Source organism: Stigmatopora argus, chromosome 5 (assembly GCF_051989625.1).
Source record: "Stigmatopora argus isolate UIUO_Sarg chromosome 5, RoL_Sarg_1.0, whole genome shotgun sequence".
NCBI lineage: Eukaryota > Metazoa > Chordata > Actinopteri > Syngnathiformes > Syngnathidae > Stigmatopora > Stigmatopora argus.
In genome coordinates, this window is record NC_135391.1 from 16827031 (window position 1) to 16849131 (window position 22101).

The 22101-nt window shown below is 38.3% G+C and overlaps 2 protein-coding genes across 3 annotated transcripts in view; both read right to left on the reverse strand.

Moving 5' to 3' along the window:
- The window catches only part of lzts1 (leucine zipper, putative tumor suppressor 1), a 195198-nt gene that overhangs the window by 112012 nt on the left and 61085 nt on the right, over positions 1–22101 (reverse strand). The gene's annotated exons all lie outside the window — the stretch shown is intronic.
- Positions 1–22101, reverse strand: part of LOC144074115 (GDNF family receptor alpha-2-like) — a 79167-nt gene that overhangs the window by 44480 nt on the left and 12586 nt on the right. For both annotated transcript variants that reach the window (XM_077600310.1, XM_077600311.1), the window contains exon 3: positions 16445–16531. In XM_077600310.1, coding sequence (XP_077456436.1) covers positions 16445–16531 — 87 coding nt within the window. The remainder of the gene's footprint in view (positions 1–16444; positions 16532–22101) is intronic.

The window sequence follows — 22101 nt, forward strand, 5'->3', positions numbered from 1 at the left end:
TTTTTGAAGAAATTCAATTATTTTAGCGGAAAACATGTTGGAAATTGACATGACCAGAAGACTGGCAATGTAAGCCTCTATTTTTTTCCAGCCGAGCGAGTGATGAACTGATTGAATTGAACACATTGGAGGAAGTGAAGCAGCCAGTAGTTAGTCTTCTTTTCTCTCTATCACGGACGGGGGTTGTGTTATCGTCCGTCAGCCTCCAGTTTGAAATTGTATGCTAAAATCTCCTGTTTTTTTGTGACTTGTTTACTCCTTTGGTCAACTTTCAATTTTGTATTCCATGATAAATAAAATGAGGATACTCAGCCCTTTGCTAGATTTTCTACTCTCGTTATATCACGGTCTTTAAAGAAAGCTGGTGGCAACATTACATAAATGACATTTTTGCTACAATTTCAGTAGTTATGGATCTGCATGAGTCTTGATCGATTTTTAATTTGTTTTAATGCTCTTTGACAAGATACTACTATTTAATGGACTGTACCAATCGGTGATAATGGGACTTTAAAAGTTCTTCTTAAATTAGAGTGCTAACATTTCCGTACCACATGCAAGTGTGACAGTGCTCGTAACTTTGTACAAAACAAAACACAAAATACTAGAAAATCACTGTGCTATTTTCAGACTATGAAATGAGCATGAAATGAGCCGAAGTGATTCTTTACGCTGCCTTTGCTGCAGGTAGCGTTGAATCGAGTCCCACTCGGTGGCAGTATGGTTTTGAGTGCGAATGGTTGTCTACCTTTGTGCGTGCCCTACAGCTGACTGGCGACCAGTCTTTAGTGTAGTCCAGTGGTCTCCAAACACAGGGCCTTGGACCGGTACCGGTCCGCGGGCTACCAAGTGCCGGAGCGATATAGTAAAAAATATTAACGGTTTCAATCTCGCCTTCCTATTTGAAATGAGAAAAGTTGTTATACAGACACTTGACTCAACTTACGAACGCAATTGGTTCCGAGCGATTGTTCATAAGTTGAATTTGTTTGTAAGTTGATTTAGTGCTATATTTTGTATTATAATTTATGTTTAAGGCCTATATAAGTATATTGAAGGTTTATATAAGTGCATTTGTATGTTTAAGGCTTGTATAAGTAACACGCATTGGTTTGTACTGACAAAAAAAAACATTTAATAAAATGGAGAGAATATGTACAGTACTGTAGAGAGAGAGATAGATTTATGTATTAGAAACTGGCCAAAAGAAGCGACCTAATGACGATTGCACAGTTTTCTTCTTTTTTTCATCATAAATGATGCAGTAGCACTGTATGGCATGATTCAATTGATTTGCAAACTTTGTGCAACGTTCAATATTTGGGTCCTGCTGCTCGATCTTTCTGTTTATAAATGGTACTGAATGTGCAACGCTCACCACTTTCTGACGCGCATCAAGCTTCGTTATTATTGCCACTCGTTTCAAATGAAATGGCTTGCCTCATCCTTGCAACTCCCTCAATAGAAGCTTTTAGCTTTTTACCAACCATATTCAATATTGGATGCATGAGATATTTAATGATACAAATGAAAAAGGTTCTTTGCACACTGGAGATACATTCACGCACTTCCGCATTGCAACGAAGAAGGTAGATGCTGGGTGAGCTGAGCTCTCACAGCGCCAGGCGTCGGTATTAGCGGCGGAAAGAAGTACTACTCCGAAAAAGACGCGAAATACAAAATTTGACTTGCGAACATTTTTGGACTTAAACGCAATTTGCAGACATGTTCGTATGTACCGTTGTTCGTAAGTTGAATGTTCGTAAGTAGGGGAGCGTCTGTATTAATAATAATAATGATAATAATGATAATATGATAATAATGATAATAATGATAGTAATGATAGTAATGATAGTAATGATAATAATGATAATAATGATAATGATGATAATAATGATACAAATGATAATAATGATAATTATGATAATGATAATAATGTTAATAATGATAATAATGCTATTAATGCTAATAATGCTACTAATGCCAATAATGATAATAATAATAATAAATAATAATTGCTATTGTGCTTGTGACTTTTTTTTGCCATGCGATGTTGAAAATTAATTAATGAGTAAAAAGAGCACAAAGAATGGGTGCAATTTTGGACGTTAAGATGGGTATCCGGTATGGTCAAATTTACAGTAAGTAAAGTAAATGTTATTTGCCTCTACCAGTAGGCGAATCCTACAAAAGGAAGTGTATTATGTATTTTATTTCATGTCTGTTTGTTTCTGTTCAGGAAAACTCAATATTAAAGGAAGGGGTTATTATGAAATTTGCAGGATATGTTTATTTTATGAAAAGGAGTACGCAATTAAAATTTTCTGATGATAGGGTGAAAGGTCACAGAGATGAGAAAATGAGTTTTGCGATAACTTGAACTATGAAACTCAAATTTGCAAGTTAAGTGATGCAATAAGAGAGGGTCAAATGTTCATAAAAGTCCGAAATAGCTGCCTTGGTGAAGGTCTAAAGTCCTCCTCTGGTTTTAAATACATTATCCAAAATTAGAATATAAGTACACCGTTTTTGCAAGCTGAACTATCAAATGAAAACAAGCCTATGAATATAAATTTCAAAATTCACAAGTTCTTAATGCAGGCGCCTCGTGGTGTAGAAGTTCACTCGCCTGACTTCGGTGTTGGAAGGCGTGGGCTCGATTCCCGGTGGTGTTGGTATGATTGTGGGTGTGAATGGTCGTTTGTCTCTCTATGTGCCCTACGACTACCTGGCGACCAGTCTAAGGTGTGGTACTTGGACGTTTGGTCGCCGGACGTTTGGTCGCTGGACGTTTGACAACATGACAGAGAGTTTTCTGTTGAAACCAGCTCCCAACATTATATTCATGAGAGAGAGTTTAATATCTAAATATCTACTGTTGAAACCAGCTCTCAAAATGATATTCACCCGGGCGACCAAACATCCGACGACCAAACGTCCCGGCGACCAAACGTCCGGGCGACCAAACGTCCGGCGACCAAACGTCCGGTCACGCTAGGGTGTAGTCTGCGAACAACCCCCCTTTCGAGCATGGGCGGTATGGAAGATGAAATGAATGAAAAAGTTCTAAATGCAAGTAATGCATCGGAGTAGTCTTTGAAGGCCTTCATTGTTGGACACTGTTATAATGTTTGTATAAACTTTGCTCAGAAGGCAATGTGTGATTAGCAGTGTTTATTACTGTTTATCTAAGGCTCTGGCCGTGTAGACTCTAACTAGGCTTTTAATGGGCATCATGCCAGCATTGCGGACGTCAGCCTCATTTGCACACTCGGGGAGAGAAAGGCAGACATGTAGAACAGTTTGAATTTGACTGAGGAGCCCTATAGGGACAGAGAAGCGAGGCGGCTGAAAATAAAGCTAGATAACGGTGAACTCTACTCCAGAAGAGGTGGAGAAAATGTACACTATCTGGAATTTGATGTTTTTCCTTCCTCACCATTTCCCAAAGAGAACAATCTTCTTTTCCAAGTAATTGCTTTCCGTCAGCCTAATTTGAATTGTGCATTTCATATATCATCCCTTACTCTAGGGACGCAGAGCCACAGAGGGGGGGGGCTTCATCCCAGGTTCAGAAAGAAGCTCTTGGCTATGCGTATGTTCTCAGTAATTAGGAAAGGTGCCAAAGTTTGGATTTAATATGGCCCTGGGTGAGTGTGTGAGAGCTTGTTAGGGAAGTCTTTAGTCCGGACCCTGAGGAGCATGTCAAGCATGGCTGTGTCAAAGGGCTCATCAGTCATTAGCGATGCGCTCGCCCTTGCAGCGGGGTCTGCATTAGGCACAAAGAGGGGCTACAATATCAACCTCAGATGGCAAATCATTCAAACAGCCATCCTCACAGGAAGACTTTAAGAGCGTGGACCAGCTGAACTGTACCTCAGAACAGGAAATGATTGCCATCCGTGTCTGATGAGAACATTTTCAAGTGTGAGCGTGTGCAGAGCGGCTGAGGGGGTACGGCTGAGATAGATGGAATTTAAATTTAGTGTAAGCACACTTGAAAACACTCTGACGATTAAGAAGCATCAGTAGTCTGCTAACATTCGCATCTGCCAGTGCTTCTGTTTTTTATTCGTGTGGCAGCAAAAGTGCAGTGCCCACGTTTTTTTTTATTCACTTTCAACAAATACTTTTAAAAGGACAGACAGCAGCCAACATAAATGATCTTCCCGTGAAAAAAAACGTTGCTCATCGTCCTTAAGTATGCAAATGTCAAATTTCTTTGCTCTCTGGAGAAAATGTTTAAACACCAGATAAATCGCAGCACAGGCATTTTGTGATACCAGTCATAACCACTTACACACTGATATATATTTGAGCGCAGGTGCATAGGATTCGGAGCATTGCTGATGTGACAATCAAGGGCGGCTCATCTAGGATAGTTGCATTTAATTGGCTAAAATTGTTAATAAAATGACTACTTCCTGGAATTACTGGCTTTTTGTTATGTTTTTCTCTACTATTGCACGTAAATATATTAAACATTATTTTTTTTCTGTTGGGATGCAGTCTTTCCCTTTATATTGGTCTGCAAATGCGCTTTTCTTCATTTTAGATTTTTAAACACCCTTTTTTTAAAATAACAAACTATTGTGTGTTACATCATAAGCGGTGAACAAAACAATTGTATTTAAAAAAAGGTGTAAGACTTCAGATCTTTTAAACTAATTTAGAAATTAAATTTCATCTTCAATTTTTTTATTGGACATTAACTCTATCAGGGCTATTGTCCATCCATTACATTGAAATGTTTATGTAATAATACTTTAATAAGCAATATACTGATTCAAATAAATCATAGATTTAGGTTAAGTAAGCTTTAAAAAAGCAGACTTTAGCAATGCTAAAACACACTCAAGGTTTACAGTATGCATGCAAATACATTAACGTGCAGCCGAACACATGCCGCGATCCTTTCAAAGCTCTAATGACAAAAAAGCCATGTTTTCTGCATGTCTAAAAAGACCTCTGTGTCTGCCTAATTGTCATTGTTTGCCTAAAGTAATTGTAAAGGGGACAATGTGAAAATGTCAAATATTTCAGCCATAATGTTTTCCTCCCTCCCATCCCCATTCCACAAGCCGTGGTAGCTCTGGGCATTTAATTGGATAGGAGACACAGAGCCGAGATGAGAAGCTTATGAGCGAGAGTTAGTGACTCACACTTTTAAGATGTGCAACTTAATTCCTTGAGCGACCTCACTATTCGTCATTTTATGCTACCGTACGCCCCCATTAAGTTCATTAGCTCAATGTTGGGTCAAAAGACCACAATGCATTTCTCTTGCTGAATATTAACAATTATATTTAATTAAAACAAAATAGCTCTGTATGGTGGATGTGATTGGCCTATTTAGTTGGACTTTGATGAGCTTCTGCTATCATTGTAAAGTCATTCATTGCTCAAGTTTATTTGACGACAGCATTCGGGTTAAAGTCAATAATCAGTTGATTTTTTTAGGCATTCTACATTACATGTTTATATGTGCAGGTGTAGTATATGGGATTAAAATATAATCAATAGGCTAGGATGTGGGAAGATGGTTTTGGATGTAACAGAGAAGCATGAGTGGGCCTTTAGGGAAAGAAAATAATTAGTATTAGTGACCTTCATGAGAAGTCGCTCATTAATTTTATCTGAGCATGGAAATGGGGCGGCCAGGTAACTGAGTGGTTAGCATGTTAGCCTCACAGTTCTGAGATCAAGGATTCAATCTCAGTAAGTTCTCTCCGGGCATGCTTGGGCTTTCTCTGTGTACTTTGGTTTACACAATCGATAAACATGCATGGTAGTCTGGTTGAACATGATAAATTGTCCCTAGGTAAGAATGCGTGCATGTAGGGTTGACTGTCTCCTTCTGCCCTGCAAATGGGTGGCCACCAATTCAGGATGTCCTCCACCTGGTGCCCATACTTGGCTGGGATAGGCTCCAGCACCCCCTGTAATTCTTGTGATTGTACGCAGTACAGAAAATGAATTAATACATTTGTAAATTGTGAATTTTTTCGACCTCTCATATTAGTATTTAAACACAAAACAATTACAACGATTGCCAGCGCAGTCTTTTTGTGACATCAATTGGACCCACAGACATCCACATCGATTAAAATGTCTGCCAGCACCTACAATGGCCATTTCCAGGAAATCTTGTTTTCTTTTCTATATTCTTACAAATCAGAAATATGTGTTAAATGCATTCCCCCCCCAATTTACTCAGAGAGGGTTTAATCATTTCTTGTTTTAACCTTTTAAATTGTTATTATTAATTTTGGATAAAAAGAATATGAGCATATTTATGGTTTTATTTGAGTTTACATGGCCTTAAATACTTTTTTTAATGCAAAGATTTTATGTCTGGCCTTTGAAGTCTTTGGTGCCTGAGGAACAAAATCACGACAGAAAGCAGGCTTCTCCAGTTATTCAACACTAGAATGCATTCTTGGTCCACACCTGGAGTCCAACTCCACCAGGGTACGAACTAACCAACCAAAGTTATAGTAGCACATGTGATGTTTTTTGCAGACTTTACCACAGAAGCACAAAATGACATAAATGCATCAAAAAGCAGTGGAGCCGCAGTATGAAGCGCCAATGATTCATCTTCAGAGGTAACGAAACTCAGTGGGGCGAGGCGTTGTCTGCCAACACCACGTGCGGGATTGTAAATAAGACTAATGTTCCTTCGTATTGCACTCACGTGCTTCATCTTTTGTTTGACTTTGTCGACATGTAGATTGTGTGGCAGACGGGAAATGAGCAAAATGTGTAGAGCATTTCTTTGGTGGTGCGAATACCTTTGTAGTGCGAAAAGGAAACAAAAAAACACAGTTATATCATGAAATTTAGAGTGTCCAACCAGTTCTCAAATTGAAGCAAAGTGGGGCTGACTTTGTAATATATCGGCAAATATTGTATCGTCCAAAGAATCGTTATTTTATTGTAACAAAACTAGTGATTTCCACCACTATTTTTTAGATTATTATATCTGGCTGTAGACCCAGTGGAGTGAGTGGTTAGCGCGTCTGCCTCACAGCTCTGGGGTGCTGGGTTCAAATCCAGGTCACGTCCACCTGTGTGGAGTTTGCATGTTCTCCGCGGGCCTGCGTGGGTTTCCTCCGGGTACTCCAGTTTCCTCCCATATTCCAAAAACATGCATGGTAGGCTGATTGGACACTCTAAATTACCCCTAGGTATGAGTGTGAATGATTGTTTGTCTCCTTGTGCCCTGCGATTGGCTGGCCACCGATTCAGGGGGTCCCCCGCCTCTGGCCCGGAGTCTGCTGGGATAGGCTCCATCACCCCCGTGACCCTAATGAGGATAAGGCTCAGGAAATTAGATGAGATGAGATATCTGGCTGTTCCAAGAATTTCTTTAACAATAAAACATCTGTACCATTTTGATGATTTACTGTATATCGTCAGATCAACCAGCACCTCTTTTTATACCATGACATACGAGTGTCATCAATTTGAAGCTTTTCCACACCTCACGTGTTTGTTTTTTCAGTTCTCCTGTCTTTAGTTTATTCTTAACTTCTTGCTCCTGCATATTGGGGATACGAGGTCAAAATAGATGCGGAATTGCGGAGGGGAAGATTATTATGAGGGCGGCGTTCATGTGACGTGCGCAGAGCATGCTCTTGCTCTGCAGCTCCTGTTTAATAGTAACACAGCAATTACATTACAGTGCCTTCTCTGTTTTATCCAATTTTTTGTTTTGTAACAAGTATTCCTTAGTGAAGTATCCACACATCGCATTTTAGTCTACATTTTTATAAACATATATTTATTTTAAAAAAGTCAGTGAGAGAGACCACACATCGTTTTAGCAGTGGTGTGCCGTCAGGGCCTTCAAGGCCTTCTCTGGTGGCCTAAGAAATATCTGAATTACAGACTGTCCATGAATACTTATTAAATAATTCCAAATTGTCTGTTAGCTTCCTTTCATTGTTTTCCCCCCGGTTGCACTGCTTCCAGATGTGTGTTTTCATATTGAAGCATTTAACCAATCACATTTCTGCCATTATTTGTTGCCAGGTTCAGAAATCTGCCTCAAGGCCTTCACAATCAGTTCTGCAGGCTCTGCTGCATTAAACAAGCTAAGACTGTTGCTTTAATCAATCAGATTTTGAGTTGGCAACACCACAATGCCTTCTTGCAGGCGTAGGGATACGTCATTGCCTTCTCGCAGGCATACGTCATCGCTTTCACCAACTATGATTGGCTAGTGATAGAGTGGACTAACCAGAGCCAACAAACTGTATCTGGAGCGAGCTGCACAAGCAAATATATTGTTGTGTTGATTTAAAGCCATTTTCAAGACGGACTTTTCAAGAAAAAAAAGCTGGACATCATTAAGAAAGGTCGGACAACTCCAAAGCAAGCAAGCCTGTCACAACCGGGTACGAACATTTTCAGCACTAAATTGAATAAAAACGTATGCCAGAAATACGACAGGACAGGCTTGACTTTCAGCATTAGCTTTGATGGCGATAGAAAAGAAGGAGGAAAGAAAGGAGGATGGATATTGTGTACAGTTAAAAATGATTTTTGGTGAGTAAAATATGGCTATATTCCTAAATAATATTTCAATTGTATGAGGTTATTATTGATTATTCTTTATGTGTCGCAGCTGTAGCTGCAGTAGAGGTTTTATAGCTATAAGATAGTTTTTGCTGAAGGCATCACTGCGTTTTAGTATACATTTTTTTTCCGCGACAGAGAAGCCGACCAGTCCTGAACCCGTAGTAATGATTGACATTTCAGGTCTTGGGTTCGGCCTTAAGATCTCACCTCTATAATATCTACTATAGTGTTGGGTATTGGCCAGCGGAAGAAAACATGAACATTGATGCTGTCACATTTTGTACAGCTGCCAAAGTCATTTCATACCCCCCTAATTTGTTACACCATCCTTATCATTTTTCATCGGAGTGATCATCAATTGAGCAATACAACTGTTTTTGAAATGATTAAGTTGTCGTAAGGCTTTCTCTCCACCACTTCCATACACTCGCTGGGCTGCTGGTCATAAATAGACACATTAAGCTTTTAGTGCATATTTTACCTATTGCTGTAAAATTCAACACCGTGCTTTTAGTGTTTTGATCGTCTGCAGTTTTAAAGGCGCTGCACAAATTGTGTATAAAAATGTTGATGAAAGAGCTGTCAGCTCTGGCTTTGTCTTTTGGGTGACACCAAAGTGAGATTTGAAAAAAAGGGCGATTATAGAACATGTTTAAAAGGCAAACATGAAATTTTAATGAATAAACCAGCTTTTACTAAAGTTATGTATATTTTTTCATCATTATTATTTCTAGTTCAATTAAAATTGAATATAGTCAAGCGGGTGCCCATGTGATGCATGGAGCCAAATTGTTTGATTGTAATTAAAATCAGAAAGCAATTAAAATGGAATGGGTTTTTAACCACAGGTACTAGTGAAAGTGTAGCCATGGTAAATTATTATTACCTCTGTGTTGATCTTTATGTTACAGTCAAAGATAACTAAAGAATGAATGGATGGATTATTTTCAAACATACAAGATGTGTTTGTACTCTGAAGCAGAAGAGGAGCAACGTTTTTGCTGTAATGAGGTCAAAGGTCAGAAGCCAGAAAAGTTATTTTATAATAACTCAAGATTGAAGAAAGTTATTATCAAACTTTCAGGATGTGTTTGGAATTCAAAATGGGAAAGGTCATTCCTACATTTCCTGTAGCTCAATATATTTTAGTTAGTTTTTTATTAGTATATAGCTTGGTTGCAGCTTGTTGTCACTTTATAACCTTTATTCATTCATCTTCTGTACTGCTTATCGACATTAAGGATCACCATCTTGCTACAGATTATCCCAAATAACTATGGGTAGGAGCCGGGGTCCACGCTCAATTGGTTGCCAGGCAATTGCAGGGTACGAATATAGGCAAACAACCATTCACGCCAATGGGTAATATACACTCAGACTACCATGCACCTTTTGCATGCGGGAGGTAGCCGGAAAACCCAGAGAAAATCCACATATCTACGGGGAGAACATGCAATCTCCACACAGAAAGCCCGGGATCAAACCCTTGATCTCAGAACTGTGAGTGCTAACCACTCTTTCATCATGCCACACTTTATAAAATAATCCCCATGAAAACTCGCAATTTCACTGCATTTTTGATTGAATGCAAGAAATGCCATTTTACAAAGCCGCTTTTTTTTTTTTTAAAATTTAACTTTCCAAATTGCAGCCTACTTTGCTCTATTCGACACATTTCACAATAGTTCTTTTTTTTTTGATTGTCTCAAATGTCTTTGCTAAAGATATGAAACTCAAAGTTCTTTAAATTGTATCTTTATCATCATGTGAAAGCATGGCACCAAAGTATAATCTCTGAGGACCAACGCTTCTTAATTCTGTCCTGAAGAGATTCATAAATTTAGAAAGCTAAAATAATGTTTCGTGATATTTTCCCGCAAGTCCCACTAAATTCTATTAAAACAGTTTACGTGAACATTGCCCCTGTCTCCTCATACTTAATCGTGTAAGAGGCAATGCATTGTGTACAAGTGATGTGCACGCAAAATATAATTAGGCACTAACAGTGACTGTGTTACATGCCATCCACATGCATAATAGTGCACAGCGGTGTCTAGTATGATCAACTCAATGTGCTTATAAAAAGAATATGCATTCATTTAGGTCAAGAAAATATAAAAATGGCGCCACCAAATACAATTCTGCATTAATTAGTTAACATTTTGTGAAGTCAGGATGCCAGCGGACGACATATCAACATGGCGTAATTAGCATTTAAATGTAGTTAGTGAAGTATCAAATAGAGTGGAAGGAAAGGGAATGTGATTGCTAGTGTTTCTGATGATGAGGGCCTGATTAAATTAATTTTCATATAAGGACTGAGTTTCAAATGATTGTCAGGCCTGAAACTGTTCCATGCAAACCGTTTCAAAATAATAATAATAATATCAGTCCATTATTGCCGTAGTCACTCGCTCCAAACCACCTGGCATTCTTTTACATGATGCTAAGTACATAAAAGGACTGACTTGGTATTTTTCCTTGAAAAAAAGGGGCTAGACTTTTCTGATTTCCAGAGCTGAATATTATAATTTCCTTAATATTGTAAAGCGAATTGTGAGTAGCAATACAAATACATTTTTGTCTTAATGTAGTTGAAAAAAGAAAAAAGAAGATTTGTCATCATTAAAAAGTCATTTTTCCAGGGGTTGAGATTGCAACAACACAAACGACAAATGCGTATTTATCACTGTAAGTGGTGCATTTAATGTTGTAGAATGAGTTCAAGCTGACTCGCTAGTATGCAGTAGGTCGTGTGTTTCACTCAGCTATTAATGTTATAAAACTCAAGAGATATTCATACAAGGATACAGTTCTGAAAGCCTTTTACCTTCACATGATAATTTGTTCCTGATTTTGACTTGTATGCATCAGACGGCATTGTTTTTATACTCAAGGTTGTTCACATTGGTTTATCAAATGAAAATCTTGAATTCCATCACTCTTTCACTACCATTGACGGGGAAAGATGGGCAATCCAGGCTATCGGGGATAGTTCGATCGCAGTCAAAACGGATCGGACTATTCCCATTAATGCCAAGCAATTCAACAAGTAAGCATTTGTCAGTCCAAACATCCTGATGAAGTCATGTTGCAGCTAATGCAGATGAAGTCATTGAATGCGACTAGTGTTCTTGTTAGGGAGACGGACCCCGCAGCTTCAAGTGACTCATTGCCTCATTGTCTGAGTGCATGTGAAAATAAGTGGCGACAAAACAAGACAAGACCTAAATAGAACAGACTTAAGTTCTACCTGCGGCATTGCCTTAAAAACACTGGCCATGTTTACATAAAGCCAATAATGCCCTTTTTAAAATCAGATTTCTAGCTTTACCTCCTAACGGGCAAACAAACCTGTTTAGCGGGATAGCTTCCGTGTGTATTGCACCGGCAAGAAATCTTGGTATTTTGAGGACAGGAAGTAGTTCTATGCAATATGGGGGAAAAAATCTTCTGGGACAAAGGGTTATTTTATTTACATTTTACATACATTTTAATTATTCGGTGAATAATTAGCCAACAATTTTGTAACATACAGTGTTGTCTCATCTGGGTATGTATTTTGACCCTTGGTTTTTCCAAATATGTTGCATTAATTATTGACATACAATTGGGGGCGGGGGGTGCCTTTTTATTGTTTTTTTAACCTCAGAGAGCATTCATTTAACTCATTGCCATTGACAATGCTAGTCATTCTCTGTATTTTAAATGGGGTGATGAACGTTCATTCACCCCCCAGTTAAAAGGAATTGGACTTCTGACGCCGTTAGTGGAACTCGAAAGATGAGAATTCACAGCCAATCCTCCTAGTTTAGAATTATCAATATTGTCTATTGCCGTCAATGGCATACAAAGACATAAATTCTATGTAAAAAAAACTACATTACTTGGGGCTGTAAACAGAGTGTAGTTATGGTTTTAATCATTTCACCTTTACTATCGTTAAATTGTAATATAGAGGTATTATTATAGTATTTATCATAATATAATACATTTGATTGACTATTGATGAAATGAAACATGTTTAAATAATATTTATGTGTCAACATAAAAGGGTTACCTTGATAAAATGGGTGAGAAATACTAAAAATGACAAGATACTTAAGAGGACTTTTGACTGAATTTGTAGTAGTATTTTTTAGTTTTAGTTTTTCATAGTAGCTTTAAGAAGCTATGCCTACCCAAAATTTCAAGTTGGCATGAATAAAAGAATGTTTTATTTTATTGGAATATGATTATTTTACAGCCCTGTACACTTCAAAATAAAAAATATGTACTTTCAAATTTTAACCAGAATATCTTTTGCATGTTTAATTAATGTCACTTGAAAGCAAAACATAATGTTTTCATTGGTTTTTAGACTACATCGGTAAAATAGTATAAATAATGTTTGTTTTTCTGGGAATTTCTTTCAGGCTGGCAATCAATTACTCTGTGAGCTCAGAAATGATAAATAATGAGGTAAGCTGGCAGTGTGGCAGATTCCTGGGAGCAAATCCGATATTTCACCTCTGGGAAAATGATGGAAAACAGCTGAATGAAAATGGCTAGGTTAATGAATCCCCTGTTACATCTTAATCAACTAAATGGACCGTATCATATGCTTAAGTTTTAAACTGGGAGGACTAGAAATTGGCATGCAATCATTACACATTTGACTGGAGGTGACAAATTGTACTTCTTTACCTTAACTGTTGATCTTAAGGGATTTTTAATTCATTAGAAATTACAAATGCTAGCCTGCTATTAACTGAGAGAAGTCAGCTTCATTTGGAGTTGTAGAAGCTGACACGAAACGACCAAAAAAATGGAAGTCGATTGCCTGCAAATTAATTACGTTTTGAAATTACCTATACTTTTAGTTGTTCTCTGAAACAAGTGGCATCGGAATTTTTGTAATTTAGTTTTTTTTTCGAGCTGCACTTTCCTGAGCCAGCACGCCAAAGACGTGCGAGAGAGCCACTTCCCGAAATTGCAATCACTTGCCATCCTGTTTCTATGGTGATCATCTGCTCATCATACTTTTCATCCTTGTCGTCACTCATCACACGTTTTTTAGTGACAAAGAAAGACAAAGAAAAATCGAAACATCTCTGTATTTAATCCCCTTCAAACATCTTACTCAAAGTACCGCCTCAAAAAATCTCTTCAAAACAAATTAACCCCTTAAATTCTCAAGTCTCCAATTCGTTCATGCCATTTCCATTCAGGCTACATTTCTTTATTTGTCGCTAAACCTGCCTAAAAAAATGTGTTGTCCTCCAAATAGTAAAACTTAAAAGCCCATCGGTATTCCCCGTAATTCCTAAATAATCAATTCTAACAGTGCAATCATCCTTCTTTATTTTGACATGCAAACATTAAATGTGAGACCAAGTGATGCACCGCTGATTCCAAGTTAAGAAGATTATGCAAAAAGCGTGCCTTTCTGGTACATCCCTACAAAGCGAGAAATGCGCAAGGACAAAATATGCTGTCTTTAGTGTTTGTAGATTACTTTTGGCAAAAAAAAAAAAAACAAGGGTAAAAAAGTAAAAGAACATCCTCTGGTAATGTCTTGACAGAAGAGGATGAAAGTGAACCACTGGATGTGCATTTGTGGCGTTTTGTCGGCCTGAAAACATAGCTAAACCTATTGAACAGCAGCATCCAACTCATGCGGCTTTGTTTGAAAGTTAGATTTGCATTGATTTGCGGCACCATGATGGTAATAAGCGGTAAATTAAATCATTAGCTCTATGGCGCCTGCTGAGTCCAAGCTGTTTAATTAGTAAAGAGGAAATCAACCTGGAAGCCAAATCAATACAATATGGGCTTGCTGTGTAGTTTACCTCATGCCCACAAAACACACAAAAATCACGAACACTGATATGACCTTACATATTCTTACGCCTACTCTTTAATTTCTAAGGATTTACGACATAGAAAAAGTAGCCAATTCCTACATTAGCCCCTCCTTTTTTCCCCATTTTTACTAAAACATTATTGTTTGCTCACTTCTAATTTTGAACGAACAGTTTCGGGAATACCAATTTTTTTGTGGGGATTTGGGAGTGGACCAAGAACCACAAAGGAAAGGTCTATAAAGCAACGTTGGGTAATTTAACGCAGAGGAACTTTATAGATTTTACACCAATGGAATAGCCTCGGTTGCTACATTTTGAGAAATGGCAATAGAGGGTCCATTAACCAGTGGACTTGTAACTCCAATACAACACTTGAATTTTCCCTTTTTTCTTTCACACTTTCAGGGACACTTTAGAACAGGGGTCGGGAACCTTTTTGATGAAGAGAGCCATAAACAATTCATATTTTCCAACATTATTCCTTGAGAGCCATATTGAGAATTTAAAAGAAAAAATACATGAAAATGTGTGCATTTATTAATTAATTATTTCACCACTTTGAAAGTAAAAAAAGGTATTTTTTCACTGTTTCTAATCAATGAGTATCAATGAGAGTATGCATGCAGAAGAGTCCAATGAAGAAAAATTATGATTAAAAGGGCGCTAGAGATAGTGTCGGCGCCACATTGGTGTGTTCGGGACTTCGGTCTCTCACCAGCGGTTGCCATATTTTACCACACAGGTTAGCGGAGAGCCATATACACCCATCAAAAGAGCCACATATGGCTCCCGAGCCATAGGTTCCTTACCCCTGCTGTAGAACCTCCACCTCCCACTTAAAATAGACTGGAAAGCTAGCACAATCATTTAGTTAAAAGATACCCCAAAAGGAACAGAATGTGGCAAAATACTACCTGTTATGCCAAGTGCATGACAACTGTAGACACAAGAGACCAATAATAGGGACAAAGTGTTCCAATATCTAAAAATCTCTCAACTATAACAAACTAATATTGACAACGATTTAAAATGCAGTACTAGGCAAAGGACTGAAATGGTAATTGGATAAAAAATATGTGAATAATCTGTAGAATTTCTCCAGGTAAATCCAGTTTCCCCCCTCATCCTAAAAACATGCACGGTATGTTGATTGACCACTTCAAATTGTCCTTAGGTTTGAGAGTTTGCATAATTGGTGGGTTTGTCTCCTACTGCTCTGTGATTGGCTAGCAACCAATTCCAAAATTAGCTGGGCTAGGCCCACATAAGGATCAAAATGAATGAATGAACAATAATATCATAAGTGTTGAACGCATGAAAAAAAAAAATCTGTTGGCAACTTTTTGGTATAATCAGTTAAAGACATTATGAAAGACAAAATAAAAACAAGTTGACGAGCGTCATTGACACAATGATTAATAAACAAAATAAATTGGCTTTTTTTAAAGGTAATTTATAGCCACGCACGTGAACCCTGACAGACTCAAAGAAATGTGCAATGGGTATGACTGATGTCATGGGGAGCAGCAGGCAATCTATTGTTTGATTGGCTAAAATCGTACCACCATTGATAAAATGGCTGCCCCTATGTCAGACAGCCACTTCCTCTATTTACATTTTACTCCATTATTATTAATTCATTCATCATTTGTACCACACATCCCCGTGGGGCTATCCCAGCTGACTTCGGGCGAAAGACAGACTACACCCTAGACTGGTCGCCAGTCAGCTGTAGGACACACAGAGAGACAGACGACCATTCACACAGACAATCCCCCAAGTGCTAATGGATCCCACGCCTAACCGCAGCAAAGTCAGGCGAGTGAAACCTACACCATTAGGTGGCCTCACTCCACAAATTACACAACATATATATTTTTTAAATGTATGAAATATGATTTTTCTTCTGCTAGGGCTGTTTGACAAGTTGTCTGTCTTTTAAGAACAAAAACTAGTATTTAATGCAAAGTGTGGTGTATTTCAAAGTTAGTCTGTTAGTGTCCAATGCCTACCTGAAGAGATGGAGGCCAAGCGGAATGCATCCTGCTGTCGGCCGGGTGCCACAGGTTCATACGGAGACGAGTCGTCCACATCGCTGCCTGAAAAGACATGAGTGTTTATAGTTTTCCGTGCTACCCGTTTCTACAGTATTTCATTGGTTGTCATGAAGGGACGCTTCATCTTGACTTTCCTTTTTCCAGACCCAATGGTTATCACATTTCCCTATCCAATGCTGTACATGCTTTAGTTTTTTAAAAAATGTTCATGGTCATTTAGCTTCCGGTATTGCACCTCAGGGTTTCATGTAAGTTAGCCATGTAGTCAAAAGCACATTTATCTTTGCTTGCGAGGTACATATGCTTTACCAGTGAACAAAAAACAAGAATTCTATTTTCCCTAATTCACTGCAATCTATTTTGAATTGGATCGGCTGGAAGTGATCATTTCCACTGAAAATGGATGGGACCTCTTTCGCTGTCAGTGGAAGAGCAAATGTATGAATAAACATTAGAGCAGTTAGAACAATGGTGTTGTGGGTGATAATATATCAGTCACTGTTTGAAAAAAAAAATGAAAACAATACACTTTTACAGCACATCTGATTATAGATGTCCCAATAATTTTTGGGCTGTTACCGATCCAATACAAATCCGAGCCAGAATTTTTCATCCAGTAAAAATAATGCTAAAAATATTGTACTGTGTAATAAAGTTCATACCGTATTTACTCACATATAACCCCCCCTCGCGTATTAGCTGCCCCTGATTCATAATTTTCACCTCCATATTCATGGTTTTAGTAGGGAGTACAAATGTGTTACTTTGAAGGGAAAATCTTAAGAAAATTCATTACATGTGGTATTTCTGAGATATGGTATGAATCAAAGGCGCATTATTAGGGTCAATATCATAAGGAATTAATTCATCTAGTACTGGTCTTACTGCAAAACAGAAAATAACCAACAAATAGTAAATGTTACCTTGCCGACATCTACTGGTGAAAGAGAATGTAGCAAGTCCTGTGCGCATATAAGTCATACTCTTGATTCAGTCGTCATTGTTTTTATTACAAATACTACTTATGTGCGAGAAAAAACGGTAAGTATTAAAGTGAGCCCTGGTGGTAGCTTCCAGACCACCAAGTTTCACTTGAATAAGAAATGCTCTATTTTACACCAAGCTCTGTTGCCGTCATTAGTTTCTAAAGAGAAATTATCCCACTCAGTGGCCATGCTTGCCTAGTCGTTTTTGTTTACTGGAGTGGAAAAGCTCGATGGTACTGAAAACACATGTTAATCCTGGTTTCAGAGTCAATCTTGTGACAAAAATTGATTTTGTCGATACTCTAAAAATAGCCATTTTGGGTGCCGATACCAATATAACTGAGTATCAGATCGGGGCATCACTACAAATGGTTCGTCCTATCAACACTTTGTCAACATTCAAACTTTTTTTCCACCCTAACAATTTTTGTAGCCAATCAATGTTGGAATTTGTTTGTTCGTTTCCAAACTACAAAACGAATTAAGTTAACATCTATTGAATTTGAATGATAACTTTCTGTCCATTTCGCTCTGTGTAAACTACAAGAGGTGGTGCATGCACAATCAGAGAATCAATCAGCTCTTACAGAATATTTGAGTCTTTCCCAGCATTTTACTGTATTATGTCTTGTGAGAATGCCTAATCACCAAATCTGAACGCAGAAACATCAGGGGTGAGTTGAGTTTCCAAAAATATGTGTTGCATTAAAAAGCGATGAAAAGCCAGAAAAAAACCCTGCACATGTGTAGACTTCCATGTTGTAAAAGGGTATGTTCAATTGTGCAGCTGCAAAGGAACGAAAACAAATATTTGGAAGGTCTTCCATCTGAAAAGTCATTGCTTTATGTGAAGCTCTCGACCCCCGTTGCATCAATATTAACAATCATAACAAGATAGAGAAGTGCTCATGGAGCCTCTGGCAGTTGAGCACAGTGTGTGCGTGTGTCGACAGAGGAAGAAATGGAAGGGAAAATGTAATCCTCTAATCCTCAAAGTTTGGAGTGAGTGCGTGGAGTTTTTCTTGTTTTCTCCTTTTTGTTTGTACGTGCTGATCAAATTATACATCTGAGCTTGTTTGGAAGCATATGTTGGCTGCCTTGCACGCCTGCTTGCCTGAGACATGGGGACATCCCACAGTGTGTTTAATTACACTTGCTTTCCGCAAGTGATGCTCCTTCAGAAGCTTTTCTGGGGGTTGGAAAGCAGCATGCTGAACTTGTATCAATATTCTATGTCTAGTTTCTCTGCAGTGGACACAGTTATTGTGTGTTCAATGTCAAAAAACAGTAAGTGATTTTCAGTGTGAACTGCAATATGTTTTTTGTATAACATCCAGAACACGCCTAGAAATCTGGAACAAAAACCTGATAAACGCTCACTCCTGCTGAGATTGAAAGTCAGCACTAGAGATCGGTAGAATAGCTGTAAAATGTATTACAAATGAAAAGAGATGTATTTAGGGTGATTATGAAAAGACCTCAAAAGCAATCATCATTGAATTGATATTTCACCACACCTGACACAATTGTTAAGTTGCGTGTTTACGTCTGCATGTGTACGTATGTTTTCTCAGGTGACAAACTCCCAATACCCAGTCTTCCATCCAGCCCACAGGAACACGTCTTTATTGTTTTATTAATTTTAATGTTTTAATAAATCATTTTCTCAAATCTTTTGTGTTTTGTACATATTTTCATTTTATTTTTTCCATTTCATTTTCTGAACCGCTTTATCCTCACTCGGATCGTGGGGCGGGGTCGCATGGAGCCTATCCCAGCTGCCTTCAGGCACAAGGGGGGGCACCCTGAATTGGTGGACAGACACTCACGTTCACACTCATAACTAGGGGCAATTTAGTGTCCAATCTTCATACAAAATTGGTATACTTTTACAATGTTTAAATAGTTTTGGGGGTACTATTAAGGACCTTAGAACAGTTGGAAGAAATAAGGGATTTTACATGTAAAATGTGTCTCTACTTTCGAAAAATCCAAGTTATGAAACCACTTCTGGAACAAAGTACGTATTTTAAAAGGTAAAAGGTACTACTGTATATATCATAATTCGTGAATGAAAAGATTAATTGAAATGAAGTAAATCAGACAGGCCAGCGATATGTTGCTGGATATCCAGACACCCTACAACCCTTGTGAGGATAAGTGGTTCAGAAAATGAATGAATGAAACTCCGCCTTCCTTAAGTTTCATCTATTGGCCGAGGTCACAAAAATTGATCAGTCTTTATAAATTTATTTACTGCCATTGACTGCGCTCGTAGTCCGATTTATTTGATTGTCTCAATTATTTGTCTCGGAGCAGGAATCACAGTCAATGCGTGAAATATGATAAATGACAAATCACTCAACTACATTTTACATTTATTCGTAAAAAATACTTCTGTAATGCCTAATGTAACGTTTCAACTAATCTGAAAAAAATTACCAATAGTGATTATACAGAATATGTAGCACGTTACAACTTACCTCTACTTGTGAATTCAATCCTAATTGTCGACAACATTGATAATATAATGATGTGAGAACAAGTTATATTTTTTAAGTCATGATCCATTTTTAGCAAGGCCGAGCACCCAGAGAAAACCCAACCAAGAGATTGCTTTTCCTAAAAGAAAAGCATATAAAAATATTTTTGAGCAGTTCTTTCATGCTGCATTTTGCCACAATTTTTAAGATGAGAGCTTGGTTAGCTCACTTTTCAACCCCAAATAAGTCACATAATTACAGCGCAAAAATCTGATGGAATTCTTATCAAAAGATGTTTTCTTCAAATTAAGCCCAACAGATTCCTTCAGAAAAGCTTTCAAAAAGCATGTTTAGTCTCAACACCCACTGAATGCCGTTTGCAATCCTTAACGCATGTAATGAAATTAATCACACGCACTCCAATGCCACTGCTCTTTGACCCACAGCCAATCACGCGTCATCCCATCATCGAGCGATAGAAAGTCTTCCCAGCTGTTTTGTGATATGTTTTTAGCTGCGGGGCAACGATTTATTGCTGTAATTAAGCTTCCATTTGCCTTCATTTTCTCCGCCAGAGCAGAGCATGACAGACCGTCAGGCCCGCGCGCCCTGCCGCCGCATCCGTCATCGCCGCGCATGCATTATCAATGAAGCTCAATTCCCGAGGTGGTGGAGATTGTCCTTTTGATTTTCCGCGGCATTCTTGGCAACCTCCTAATGGCTGCCAGCAAAGTCAATTTTAATAACTGTCATTCAAAGCTCCCCTTATTGTGCTCCTGTTTGATTGATTTCCCATTCCCTGTTTTTCTGCAGGCTAATGTTGGAGAAAAGTCACAACACGGCCTGATCGTAAATATGACACTTGTGTTAAACCAAAGCAGAATGAAAGGCAGCCTGAGAGACACACAAAGACGAACTGCTGGTGGCGCTCACTACAAGGGGAAACAACAAAGAAGAGTGACAAACTTTTTCCGTCAGAGCTCCAAAAGACCTGCCAAATGAGCTGTCGGAGACCTGCCGAGTCCAATTGCGCTTGAGGAGGCGACGCTGTAAAACGTCAACTTCATTACATTAGCATGAGTCGTAAATACGGAGTGAAAGAAACTCTTAGTGTGAATGTATGTCTTTCCTTTAATTCTGCTGCCGCGAAGGCATCGGAGAGAATAAATTCCGTTTACAGCTTTGCTTTTGAAGTGATATTGACATTTTAAACTCAATTTCAAACCTGACAAATAAGATATTGGATTAGCCCGTGATAATATTTCAAGTCATATATTCGAACGAGGCGGCGCGCGTTCAGGCCAGTGGGAGGAAAACCTTCAAATAGAAACGCTTTCCCTTACATTTCCTTGGGCGATGTGTAATTGTAATATGGAGTTACACACTCACTTAGCTGGAATCACCATTTTATGCATGTCTGGCAATTGGTGATTGAAAACTTTCAGAAAAAAAGAGTAAAAATCATTTTATTGCATCGCTGTAGGTCAAGGGGATCATTAAAAGCAGCTCTGCGCTCTTGTTCTATCAGCCTTCAAATTTCCTATTTTTATATCAAAACCAAAGGCGGAATTTGGTTTGTCATAAAAGTAAAACAGCTTAAATGTTGCTATGGAGCTCTTCAATATTTCATGTAAAAACATGATTAGTGCTTCTTTATGGGTGCGTTGTTTTCCCCCCAGGAAACGCAGCAAAATAATTAATCTGCCAGACAAAGTATTTACAAAATAATTCAACTCCACGATAAGCAGAGGGGAGGCCTCAGCTGACAGCGTGCAGCAATTTCAATTAACAAAGCTTGTATCGAGACGTGCTGTGATGTTAGCCTGTGGCTCTGAAAGTTGACTTGGGAAACACACATTCATTTAGCGGCATAGTGACGAGTCGGACTTTAGGAGGCGCCACGTTAAAAACGTAGTACATTACAAAATTATTGCAATTTTTTTAATGTATAATTTATTCATTCATTCCTTCATTCATTCGTTTTCATGCAGACTCACACCCATGCCTAGGCAAAATATAAAGTGTCCAATCAGCCTACCATGCATGTTTTTGGAAGGTAGGAGGAAACCGGAGTACCCAGAGGAAACCCACACAGGCCTGGGGAGAACATGCAAACTCCACACAGGTGGACCAACCTGGATTT